This window comes from Pantherophis guttatus, chromosome 4, assembly GCF_059756535.1.
Source record: "Pantherophis guttatus breed Tessera chromosome 4, ASM5975653v1, whole genome shotgun sequence".
NCBI classification, from domain to species: Eukaryota; Metazoa; Chordata; class Lepidosauria; order Squamata; family Colubridae; genus Pantherophis; species Pantherophis guttatus.
This window is the reverse complement of record NC_142066.1, coordinates 129,027,301-129,040,762: the sequence shown is the minus strand read 5'-3', so window position 1 is coordinate 129,040,762 and position 13,462 is coordinate 129,027,301. Positions and strand designations below refer to the sequence as shown.

Below are 13,462 nucleotides of genomic sequence, written 5' to 3'. Positions count from 1 at the left end.
CAGTGTCAAAATCAAGCCAAAAAATTAGGTTTCCAGAAATTAATATGGTTAGTTGCCGCTTTTGCTGAGAAATTATATCTGCTTTAAGAGCTTTCTTAGTTAATTTTAACAAGTTTATGACAGATAAAGTTTTGGTGGCTACCTAATCCCTTGAGTGTATTTCTTCATACTGGCATGACATGTCTGCTTTGGTTTCACTTGACAGAATTAAGCATGTTAGACAGTGGCTGATGTTTGCTTTACATAAATAGAACAGGCAGATCAGCATTGCTTGGTGTTAAAATTATCTTTGGGCTTGCAGGGTAGCATGCTTTGGAAAACTTAAAACACTCGTTCATGCATTTTATAAACACAGTGCTTGACCACTGAAAAGAAGCATGATAGAATCCCCTGAGGAAAACATGGGAGAAACCATTACACGGACTACAACAGCCAAGCTAATGAAAAAAGCTTTTTTGGAGGCTCTACAAGCAAATGACTACAGGACTCTGGAAGAGCTTTTGGCTCAAAAACAAATAGATGTGGACACAGTGTTTGAAGTAGAAGATGAGAATTTGCTCCTGGCCTCTTACAAACAAGGTAAAAAGCCATGGCAGTGTTTCAGCTTGTGGAATATTTGAAAGAAGTTAGCTATTGCGTGTTATGAGTATTTGACCTTTGTGGTTTTTATTGTATTCAATAACCCTTCAAATCAAATCTGATTAAACTATATGCTTGAAGCAAAATCACTTCTAGGGACATTATATATATATAGCATAGAAGAAATTGGCTGTATCCAGAAATTTTTGAAAGCCCTTAGGATACAATTTTTATAAAATGCAAAATTTTAAAATTTGAAGCTGAACAAACAAAGGAACTTTGAATAGTGGTAACACCAAGACATGAGGAAATTTTAGTCCTCGAGGATTTTTTTTTTCTGGTGCCATTCCTAAGGAATATATAGAAAAATTAAAAGTATGATTTGTAAACATTAGAAAGTATGTCAGTGACCAACAAAAGCAAATTTCTTGCTTTGGTTTGCCTGCTGCCCTCCATCTTTGGCCAAATAGTTTTGTTCCAGGTCATGTTTAAAACATTTTAGGAAGAAATGCAAGAACCAGTTTGATGTAGTGGTTAAGGCATCAGGCTAGAAACAGAGAGATTGTGAATTCCAGTCCACTGTAGGCACAAAACAAATGGATGATCTTGAGCCAGTCATTGTCATTCAGCCCTAGGAAGGAAGCAATGGCAAGCCACTTCTGAAATCTTGCCAAAAAACTACAAGAACTTGTTCAGGCAATCATCTGGAGTCAAAGGTATGCGCATGTGTACCCACACAGGTGTGTGTGTGTGTGTGTGCGCGCACACACACACACACACACACACACAGTACACAAGGAAAATCTGGCAAGAATAAAGGGCAACAACTTCACTACGATTACACAATGTGCTCTAACATGCTGCATATACCATCTGTAGCAAATGAAGTAAAAGAGATAGATATAATTGAAGGTACTCTTACAATATATTATGGAGTATTACCTTCATTCATATGAACACAAATATACAGGATTCCTAAAATACTTCTGTAGGATATGAGCTTTGGAAATTACAGGGCAAGACTACACATGCTCACTTAAGTGATATAATCACATGCTCACTTTCGTCGGGCCCTGAAAACTTATTTATTTCACCTAGCCTGGCTTGATTCCACTGTTTTGGTTAAATTGAATTGGTTTTAATTGGGTTGTTTTAAATTATGGCCAAAAATATTTAATTATTTTTAAACTGTTTTTAAATGTTGTATGTTCTGTTTTATTCTGGCTGTTCACTGTCCTGAGTCCTGCTGGAGAAGGGCAGTATACAAAATAAATAAATAAATAAATAAATAAATGATGTAATCACATGCTCACTTAATGATGTAATCACATCTCACTTAATGATGTAATCAGGAGGGAGGTGGGCTTACAATGGAGCAATTATCCACCTTCTGAGATGCTACTCAACTACCTCTCCCATACAATGCACTGAAGAAATTTTTCAAGATAAGATTTTTCTTGAAAGCATTGATCTGATTCAGTTGGATCTGGTCCATTTTTAACTCAATCTTTTTCCCCCCTGGCTTCTCCTACCATATCAACAGTGGTGGGTTGCCCCTGCTTCTGACTGGTTCTATAGAACCAGTAGTAAAACTGGTGGGAGGTTCCACCCACTGACCCTGATGTCATCAGAAGCGATCTGGGCATGCGCAGAAGCTTCTGGGCATGCACAGAAGCAAGGCGTGCGTGAGAGCAAAGCGTGTGTGCGTGTGCGATCTCGTTGCAAACTGGTAGTAAAGGTAAGTAGAACCCACCCCTGCATATCAAATATGTATTGTTCTGTTTTCAGAAAAGTATCTTGCTGATGGACAGCCAGACAGAATTCTGACATTATTTTTTTCTAGTGTTCCATTGGCTTGGAGAGAATTAACCTCCGTTTATGAGGAAAGTTCTTTTATCATAATAACAGTTCTTCTGTTGTACTATTTGCTTCAGTTGAAGTATTACTCAACAGTTAAAGAGAAAACCATGTGACACAAGTCTGCTTACAGTCATCTAAGTTTAAAGCCTGTGCTGTATAGGTAATCCTTGATTTACAACAATTCATTTAGTGACCATTCAAAGTTGCAAAGGCCCTGAAAAAAATGAATTATGAACATTTTTCACACTTAGAATTGTTGCAGCATCCTCACAGTCATGTGATCAAATTTCTTGAGGAAACACTCTTTCACTAGTCCAGAGGGAAGCACTCTGCTTTTCCCATTCCTATTCCCATCCCCAATTCTTCACTTACAACTGAGTCATATTTACTACAATTGCAGTTTCCTGGGATCATGCGATTACTTTTTGTGATCTTCTGACAGGCAAAATCAATGGGGAAGCCAGATTCACTTAACAGCCATGTAACTAATTTAACAACTGTAGTGATTCACTTAACAACTGGCAAGAAAGGTAGTAAAATGGGGCAAAGCCCATTTAACAAATGTGTCATTTAGCAAGAAAAAGTTGGCTCAGTTATGGTTGTAAATCAAGGATTACCTGTATCTTATAATTCCACTTTTAAGATACTGGATTGGAAACCAACCATTGGTCAGTCTAGTTTGTTTATATTGATTGGAAATGGAAAGCATAGTGTTATCCCAAAAGGTAGTAAATATAGTTTAACTCTTCAGCATGAAGGTGCAACACTGTGTCTTACACCACTGCCTCACTGACTAATAATCAATTTTGGTTTCTTGGTTTTTCTTCCATATATTTGAATAATTTCACTGTTGGAATATTTTCTATTTTTAAAAAAGTACTAATCACTTTTGTATTGATCAGCAATCTGAAGATTTTGGAAAGCTATCATGCAATTGCTTTTGCTTGTTTTCTCCAACTGAAACAGGATATTGGCTGCCTAGTTATAAACTGCAGCATTCCTGGGCAACAGGACTACATTTATCTGTTCTGTATGGACATCTGGAGAGTCTTTCAGTCCTGCTGAAACATAAAGCAACCATCAACTGCAGACCCAATGGGAAAGCAGCAATCCACATAGCATGTGAAGTTGCCAATCTGGATTGTATCAATATACTCTGTAGCCATGGAGCAAAAACCAACTGCTATTCATTGAGTGGGCTTGCACCCCTGCATTATTGTACTACAAAGTTATCTATGCCTTGTGCACAACAGTTAATTTGGAAAGGTAAGTTTAGTTGCATAAAAACAGTCATAGTTTGAATGTAATGGGACAGAACTGCATTATGGAGACCCAAGCAAATGTTGCATAGAAATATTAAACAAGTTCTGGTGTCTTCTTAAATTTGTTTTTAAAATATGACTATGGATTTGGATTTCAAGCAGTACAGTATGCTCCTTACCTCTGTTCCTCAAAAACACAATCCCTCCAAATTAGTTTATCAATGATCAAATTACACATTATGTTCCTTATGATGATGTAGTAGAGTTTGCTCCACTAGAAGGCAAAATGAAGTTGCTGCCTCAATTGGCATATAAAGTGAATGGGGACAGCTGTAGTAATTCACCTTCCATCCCGTTGGTAGGTAAAACTGTGAGTGTGTTATATCATTTGTCTTCAGACAATTTAGGTGAAAAAATGGCCCACTGCCAATAGTCAAACAAGCTTGACTGCTAGGCAGATGCTAATATATCTTTTAATGAAAGGAGGGCACCATTTTTTTTCTCTGTCACAAGCAGCTCAATATTATTGGCTAGCTTAGATGACTTTAATGCTGCTTAGCCTTTCTCAAAGTGTGATTTCCACATTGCTTGAACTTTACATTCCATCATTTCTAGCCTGTAAGTCTGCAAGATTGTTGTGCTGAATTCTGATAATGTTAATATTTAACTTTAGAAGATAGAAATAACCAGAGATGAATCAGGTGCTCCAAAATATTTTGCTCAAAAAAAAATTCTACATTTTTCATATTCTCTGCAGGTATGTGAAATGCAAAGCAAAAATAAAACTAAGAAAACAAAAACCATAAATAGAATGATATTGAAAGTGGAGAAATTGTCTTCACTTCTTCAGAACACCAGACCTAGTATTCACTTGTCAAATTTCAGTTACTTTGAGGGCTTTTTGAGACTTAAAGATGAAGGTTTCCCCTGTCCAGTAATGTCCAATTGTAGGGGGCATGGTCATCTCTGTTTCCTAGCCATGGAAGCCACTGTTTTCCGAAGATGCTTCTGTGGTCATGTGGTCAGCATGACTATATGACAAAAATGCACAAAACGATGTTACGTCTTTCCCACCAAAATGGTATCTACTTATCTACTTAATATTTGCAAGCTTTTGAACTGCTAGGTTAGCAGGAGCAAGAATTGAACTCACCCTGTCATGCAGTGCTTGGGTCTCGAACTGCCAACCTGGTCATTAAGCCCAGCGTCTTAACTTTTATGTCACATACTCCCTTCCTGGGACTTAGGCGACTGAAATGTTTTTTCATTTCCCCATCAAGTTTGCTTATAGATCAGTTTCCCAGACATAAACTTCTAAAAAGTAATTCTTAAAAAAATAGGAGAAAATAAATGAATAAAATGGATTTAAGCTGATTGCAGAGAATAGTAAACTGTTAGGGGAATAAAAAGAATATAATACAAAATGTATTATCTTCCCAAACCTGTGATAAGTAATAGATTAGAAGCAAAAAATACCTGTCATGGTATCATGAGAATGTATGATCTTGAATCCAAGTTTGTTTAGTGGATGGATTACTAGATCAAAATGGAATATATTTAAAAGCAGTCATGTATATATTAACACATATTTTCCTTCTGATAGATGCTGCTTACTGAGTTGGCTAGAGGACAAATTAATGACATCATTTTTACTTTTCATGAAGTTAATGAAGTTCTTCTCTTGTCCTGCTATTATCAATAATCAGAAAAAAAATCCAAGCGATCTGTTTTCCATATGACGAATACTTTGTCGGCCAAATGTATTTATGCTATTATTATTACTTTAGACTGTATCTGTGAAGAATCCTGAAAATATAGAATGTAGACAAACTTTTAGTTAGGCCATCTGATCAAGTAAAAGAAATTGTAGATGATTAATCCTATCATATTAGTTGGATTGATTTATCAATTTATATGTGCAGTTTAGCACTTATTTGTTTAGCACACAATTTTGGAATCACCCTACTGTAGGATCTTTCATTTTGTTTAGATGCAGCCCAGTGGTGGGTTGCTACTGGTTCGGCTGATCAGGCAAACTGGTAGTGGCGGCATGGGAGGCTCTGCCCACCCACCCAGACGTCTCTGCACATGTGCAGAAGTGTTGCATATGCAGGCAAGCGCGCACGCACTCACAAGCAAACCAATAGCGATGGGATTTGAATCCCACTACTGATGTAGCCCAATTTTATTTATTTATTTTTTATTTATTTGTCAAGAACCTATTAGGTAATAAGTACAAACATGGATTGGATACATAAAATAGATACAAATAGAGGGAACATTAGGACAGGGAGAGTAGGCATGTTGGTGCTCTTATGCATGCCCCTTACAGACCTCTTAGGAATGGGGTGATGTCAACAGTAGACAGTCTTAGGTTAAAATTTTGTGGGTTTTAGGATGAAACCACAGAGTCAGGTAGCGTATTCCAGGCATTGACCACTCTAGCATATTCCAGGCATTGACCACTCTATTGCTGAAGTCATATTTTCTGCAATCAAGTTTGGGGCAATCACTTTAAGTTTGTATCTATTGTGTGCTCATGTATTGTTGTGGCTGAAGCTGAAGTAGTCATTGACAGATAGGACATTGTAGCAGATGATTTATGAGCTATGCTTAGGTCATACCGAAGGTGGCATAGTTCTCTTTCATTCTAAGTTATTCTGCTCAGTAAAGAAACATAGATTTGAGTGGGCATTTTGAATGGGCAGAGGATTATTTTTTCCCCTCTGTGGAATTAATTGTTCAGTCATGCAATTTGCTTTGTTTATGGGCATGTGATGGTAAAGTGAACTATAGTTTATTCCCTGTAGTTTTGGGTCTTTCAAGCCTGGAGCTGCCCTGGATCATGTTCTAGATTGGTTTAGAAAAGAATTAAAGCAGTATAACAAGTTTTAATCTCAGGGATGCTTTAGGTTTTTTCCACCATAGGTGCTGTTTTCCCAGGCAAGTACATTAAGTTAAGAAATAACAGAAAATTAGAAAGTGAACAATATATGCCATTTTAGGAAGAGATGAATTCATAGGAATCTTTCAATCCTTCTTTCTTACTTTCAGTACCCAAAATCCCTTTTAATTTTGCCACCTGTTTAAACAACCAGCATACCAACTCAAAGCTGCAAAATACTGGAAAGCAACAAAAAGTTTGGCTTTTCTGTATCTCTTATTTTTCTTTTCTTTTCTGTGCCTTCATATCAGTATTCATTCCTGGTGAGCTTTTCTTGGGTTTTTTTTTAGAAGTGGCTTGCCATTGTTTTCTTCTTAAGACGAACAAAGAGTAACTGGTTTCACTCAAGGTCACCCAGCTGGCTTTGCCTCTATATCAGAATTACAGCTCATGGCCTCCTGATTTTTACCATTATACCAAACTAGCTATAGTGCTCATTTGGATTTTTTCATACCAAATCCAATGGTAATCCTAAACAAAGGTGATAACAATGGAGCTTTCGCAAAGTTTACGTGGGAAATAATCCACTCTGGGTTCCCCAGGCCTATTGGCAAAACCAGGTTTTAAGGGCCTTGCAAAAAAGTATTAATGTGGGAGCCAACCTAATCTCTGCAGGTATGATGTTCTAAAGAGAGGGAGACACCATGGAGAAGGTCTTTCTTCTGGGTCCTGCCAGATGTATCTTCTTAGATGAAAGGATCCACAACATTCTTTGCCTCCATACTCTCGTGGGTTGGGTAGATGTGATCAGGAAAACACAATCCTTCAAATAAACTGGTTCCAAGCCATGCAGGGTTTTAAAGGTGACAACCAGTACCAAATTGAACATGGATGCAAATCAGCAGCCAGTGCAGGTCCTGAGCAGATATTACACCTATGCACATCCAGGTCTGCACAAAAATCTGTAGATCACAGCATTTTAAACTAGTTGGAGCTTCCGGATACTTTTCGAGACCAGCCCCATGTAGAGTGCATTGCAATAGTCAAGTCAGAAAATGATTAGGGTGTGAACGGTTGTGAGCAAGAAAGAGCATAACTAGTGCACAATCTGCAATTGCGCAAAAGCCCTTCTGGCCATGACTGCCACCTGCTCCTTAAACTGGAGTTGTGAGTCCAGGAGAACCCACAAATTGATGGGTGCTCTGTGAGCTAGATTGTTTTCTCACAGACATTTCATTATCAAAACTGTAGTACAGTGGACTAAAGCACTGTTATTAACATCTGCTGCTTGCAATTATTGCAAGTTCAAATCTCACCAGGCTCAAGGCTGACTCAGCCTTCCATCCTTTCAAAGGTAGGTAAAATGAGGACCCAGATTTTGGGGGCAATAAGCTGACTTTGTATAAATATACAAAAGTATGAAGGCTATTGCTTAACGCACTGTAAACCGCCCTGAGTCTCCGGAGAAGGGCGGCATATAAATTAAAGCAAAAAAACCAACAACAACTAGATAACATCATCAGAGCACTTATCTAGTTTGGGTAATGAAACATTTGTGAGAAAACAACCAAGTTTAGAGAGCACCAAAGATCCCTTATTTCAACCCTGAGTCACAAATAGTATTCTTTATTGGAATCCCCAGGTTACACACTGGGCTTGTCTGGAGCAGTGCCATCCTAGCCAAGGCTAGAGATGGCAATTCTCCATGACCAAACCTCAAACTCAGAGATATTCTGTCTTTCCAGGATACAGTTTCAGTCTGTCATTCCTGATCCAGCCCTTACTAGCTTCCAATCACTGTGAAAAGAGGTCAGGGCATTGCTTAACATTATCCATTTCTTTCAGTTTACTTGTTTGTTTGCTATACAAACAAAGCTACCACTTTTAAAAATATTCAGAAATGTTAGCTAACTCAAATATTGTAAGAGGATAGTTAGCTAGTAGCTAGAAGACAAAAATCTATCATGTCAGTGGTTTTGCATTGCATTGTCAATCTATTCATTTCTAAATCCAAACCAAGCTTCAATTAAGTTTGAAGGTTCTGAATGTCCATATTCCCTAAGACAATTCATCTTCCCAAACCCATATATAATTAGATAATACCATATTCAGAGGCATTTCCCTAAATCTTCTTATTAAAAGTAGCGACTTTTTGAATAAAAAACTATTTGATTTTTTAAAAACCAAATAATTATACTCTTTAAGAGTTTTCAGCATCTCTGAGATTTTCCTGATATTTTTATATATTTCTGATGATTTATTGTAGCGAATCAACACTGTGCCATCCCATCCCATCCCATTCCCCCCCTTTCCTTTGTGATTTATATTCAAACAGGTGCAGATGTAAATATAAGATCAAACAATCAAGATGAAGAAACACCCCTTCATACAGTTGCTCGTAATGGCATTCCTGAAATGGTTGCCTTCTACGTGGAACAAGGAGCTGTAGTTGATGGTGCAAATGCCCACCGAGAAACACCATTGTCCTGTGCGGTTTACTGGGCCCTTAATGGCAAGGAACAAACCTACAGCACAGATCACCATCTCATCTGCCGGATGCTCCTTGACTACAAGGCTGATGTTAATTCACGGGATGAAGATTTCAGGACACCCCTCCACAAGGCAGCCTGGAATTGTGATCATGTACTACTAAACATGTTGCTTGAGGCAGGTGCTGAGGCCAACCTGATGGATGATAATGGGTGTGCCCCTCTGCAATATGTCCTGAAAGTGACAGACGTACGCCCTAGTGCTCAGCCTGAAATCTGTTATCAGCTGCTTCTGAATCACGGAGCTGCCAGGATATATCCACCACAATTCCATAAGGTGAAAAGGGAAAGATGGTGCATAGTTAATATATAGAATAGGGGTGGGGTATGATGGCCCTTTTATGACTTTTGGACTTCAACTCCTAGAATTCCTGAGGCAGCATGACTGGCTCAAGAATTCTGGGGGTTGATGTCCACAAGTCATAAAGGGGCCATCCTTCCCCCACCTCTGTACAGGATAGGATGCAGGTTTATCTTTTAAAACATGGTCCAATTCAGTTTAAATAACTGATTTCAGAGCCACAGAATCCTAGAGATATTGTCTTGGTTTGGAATATACTATTGCAAATTCTTATCAGATGTCTGTCATGTGGCTCCTCTGAAGTCAGGTCAGAGATCAATAGTTGTTGTTTTTAAATCAGAATGCAGGCCAGGCACTGTGGCAGGAAAAAAAAAATCTTAGAATGGCTAACTTTGTCAGAAATGTCTTTTTTTCTCTTAAACATGTATCCTGGAAAACAAACACACATGGGCTAAATAAGTGACTTTAACCTATTTTATTATAGAATGAGAATTTTTACCTATTTTATTATAGAATGAGAATTCTATAATATAGCCATAATGGCTTCATTACATTTAAAAACTTAACAAAGAAATACAGCAGTGACACATCTTTTGTTATATTCCATTGCTATCTTTCTAAAGTTTTCTACAAACAATGCATATGTGGATTATAGATAGATGGATTTTCTATATGCAAGAAATGCATGGCACTTATAAGAGAAAACTGGTCTGAGTTAAAGGAAGCTTAGCAGCAACCTGAATCTTTCCTAACCCAGTTCAACATCTTAAGTGAAGTATGAGTCAGAATAGCACAAAGTGAAAGGATCAAAAGAGTCTATCCTTTTCTGACAATTTTCCAAAATTTGAATATTACTCATGGCTACTCTATATGTATAAGTGTACCCAAATCTACACTTTGCAAACAGAAGTGTGAAGTAAAGTGTAGGTGCCATACCATAGCTGCTTTTGGGGGCCCTTGCCACAAGTCTTTTCTCAGTAACTGTGAGGAACAGAAGCTGCAATATGAAATTAAAGAGCAGTTGCAAAATTCCTGTGTGCTAAATTTTCCACTAGGTGTAGAATCCATGATTCTATATAATACAGGTACTTCTGTATTCTACTCCTGTTGCAAGTTCACTAAATGAACTTGCAACAGTTCATTTAGTGACCATTCGAAGTTATAACGGCCCTGAAAAAAAGTGATTTATGACCATTTTTCTCACTTATGACTGTTGCAGCATCGCCATGGCCACATAATTAAAATTCAGATGCTTGGCAACTGAATCATATTTATCACATTTGTAGTGCCTTGGGGTCATGTGATCAACTTCTGCAACCTTCAGACAAGCAAAGTCAATGGAGAAAGCAGATTCACTTAACAACCGTATTACTAATTTAACAATTGCAGCGATTCCCTTAAAAACTGTAACAAGAAAGATTGTAAAATGGGCAAAATTCACTTAACAAATGTTTCGCTTAGCAACAGAAATTTTGGGCTCAATTGTGGTCGTAATCCGAAGACTACCTGTACGTAGAGACATAACATCAATGACAGGCTTCCTAGAGAAAGATATTTTGCTACAGGAACTGGAAAACACTAGTATCCTTAAATTTTCCCCAGTAAAAGTGCTGAAATGAATATAACTATTATTTAAGGTTGGAATAGCCCTAGTTGACATTTTTAAAAGATTACATTTGGCACAGGATGGCAGACAGAAGGCTGTGATGATAGCCATGACCATGTAATCTACTCACTACTTTTCAGTGCAGATTGAAAGGTTCAGTTACAAGATCATGGTGACCATCTCGGCTTTTTTTACCTCATATTTATAGATGCTCCTGAAGGCCACAAAATGGCTTTTGGGAGAACAGTGACATCTATTGGGTAGTGATATGTTTCTGCTTATAGGTGCTGCAAGCTTGTTGTTCCTATCCCAAAGCAGTTGAAGTTATTGTGAATACATATGAACATATCAGGTGCACAACGAAATGGAGAACAGCTATACCTGATGATCTCTTTGAGGTAAGTAGTTTAAAAAATACACAACTATATTAAGAGCAGTGAAGTCATTCATTGCATTAGGCCATAATGTTTGATTGTTTTTTTAATTTTACCTTAGCATGATGTGTAAACCTAGCCAGAGTGATTCAGAATCCATGCTTTTAGCTTTGAACCTGAGATAAGTAAACCTGATCATTAAAGAAAATACAATTGTTAGTGTCTTTGTTAAAGGGAATATTTTGCAGAAGACAAATATTGGCAACCTAAAATAAAAGTTCTATACAATATTTATTTTTTAAAAAAACCTCTAGCTTCCCTCTAGGAACTCAAAGCAATATACATAGTACTCAGTGGTGAAATCCAAATTTTTTTATTATCAGTTCTGTGGGCATGGCTTGGTAGGTGTGGCAGGGGAAGGATATTGCAAAATCTCTATTCCCACCCCACTCTGGGACCAGCCAGAGGTGATATTTGCCGGTTATCTGAACTGCTCAAAACTTCCACTACCAGTTCTCCAGAACCTATCAGAACCTGCTGGATTTCACCCCTGAGAGTATTCTCTCCTATAATTTGATCCTGGCCAAATTAATCTGTCAACTATACAGGCACACAAAATATTGTTGATTTAAAACCACCTAGTTTTTTTCCTAGGGTCCAGGGAAATTAGATATGTGAAAGCAAACTTATTCAGCCCATCTTCCACCATCCTTGTCTCCCTTTTTGAGTAGCCATTTTGAAAATTCTTCCTCCTTTCATCCAGTCAATATTAAAAAAATAAATAAAAGGCCAAACAAAAGTTTAATGAAAACTGCCAGGCACTTGAAAAAATAAAAGACAAAGGTTTAGCCAAAAGAGAATGGGGGAGGGGGTAGTGGTGCTATCACTATTAAATTCACAGATGTCTTCAGTTGTATCTAAAGCTATATTTGTTCTTGGGCAGATTCTATTTTGCTGAATTGGGAGGCATCACATTCAATGAGAAGTAGATTATATATTTAAATAGAGATATAGAGAGTCTAGAAAGTAAAAATGTTTGGCTCGAGCAAAATTGCTTACAGTTACTGAAATGTAGCTGCAATAGATAATGGCAAAGCCTAGCACATTTTCTTCCTAGCTTTTGTGCATGGAAGAAAGATATTAACTTCAAACATATTTTGTTTTGTCTTTGCAGACATACAGAAGTTTCTACGAATCCCTTTTTGAAGCATGTGCAAATATACCACGATCACTAAAACATTTAGCCAGATGTGCTATTCGAAGAATATTGCTCCATAAATGTCACAAAGGAATCCCTTTACTTTTAATTCCATCAATATTAAAAAGGTATTTACTTTTAGAGCCAGAAGGAATAATATATTAAGATGTGTAAGAGACATTTTCAGATAATTTAATTTAAAAGTGTTTGGATTCTATTCCCATGGGAGAAGTTAAAATCAAGATTTCTGTGACAGCACCAGCAAAAAGCAGAACTAATATTTTCTACAAAGAATATGAATTCATACATACATACATACATACACACATACATCATTATTGAACTTTGAGCACATGTAAGAGAATATTTCAATCCTAGCAGTTTACAGAAGCACAACAAATGAAAAGAAAGAACTAAGAAAATACTTCTAAGGAAAGAGAAAAAAAATGTCCAACATGTGGGAAATGTTCTAAAGAGAACTATTAGTTTTCTCCACTTGATAGCTTCTAATGTTCCATATTACCATGACTATAGTGCACTAGAGTTATAGGCCTTGTAGTCCAAAATGCTGAGGCAACAGTCATGCAAGACTATTGTTACGAATGAAGGCGAATATATGTGTCCCAAGATAATGTTGCAGGATCTAATCTGGGTTGATCACCAGGACTAGAGGTTTTGTCTTCTGAGCTTTCGGACTCATGCTGGAACCCATCTTCAGGGAACTTCTCTCTAGCTCCAACAAGAGTCCGAAAGCCCAGAAGACAAAACCTGTGGTTCTGGTGACTGACCCAGAGTGGATCCTGCAAGACTATTGTGAACGTTAATCCTTTCATTTTGAGACATCTTCCT

The 13,462-nt window shown here is 37.5% G+C and overlaps 1 protein-coding gene across 1 annotated transcript; it reads left to right on the top strand.

The window, feature by feature from the left end:
• The first annotated feature begins 291 nt into the window (after window positions 1-291).
• On the top strand, window positions 292-13,023 carry ASB4 (ankyrin repeat and SOCS box containing 4). The gene is made up of 5 exons (XM_060685339.2): window positions 292-579; window positions 3,406-3,705; window positions 8,921-9,411; window positions 11,326-11,439; window positions 12,590-13,023. Exons 1-5 carry the CDS (start codon window positions 378-380, stop codon window positions 12,776-12,778), a joined length of 1,296 nt encoding a protein of 431 aa, XP_060541322.1. The 5' UTR covers window positions 292-377; the 3' UTR covers window positions 12,779-13,023.
• The last annotated feature ends 439 nt before the right edge of the window (window positions 13,024-13,462 follow it).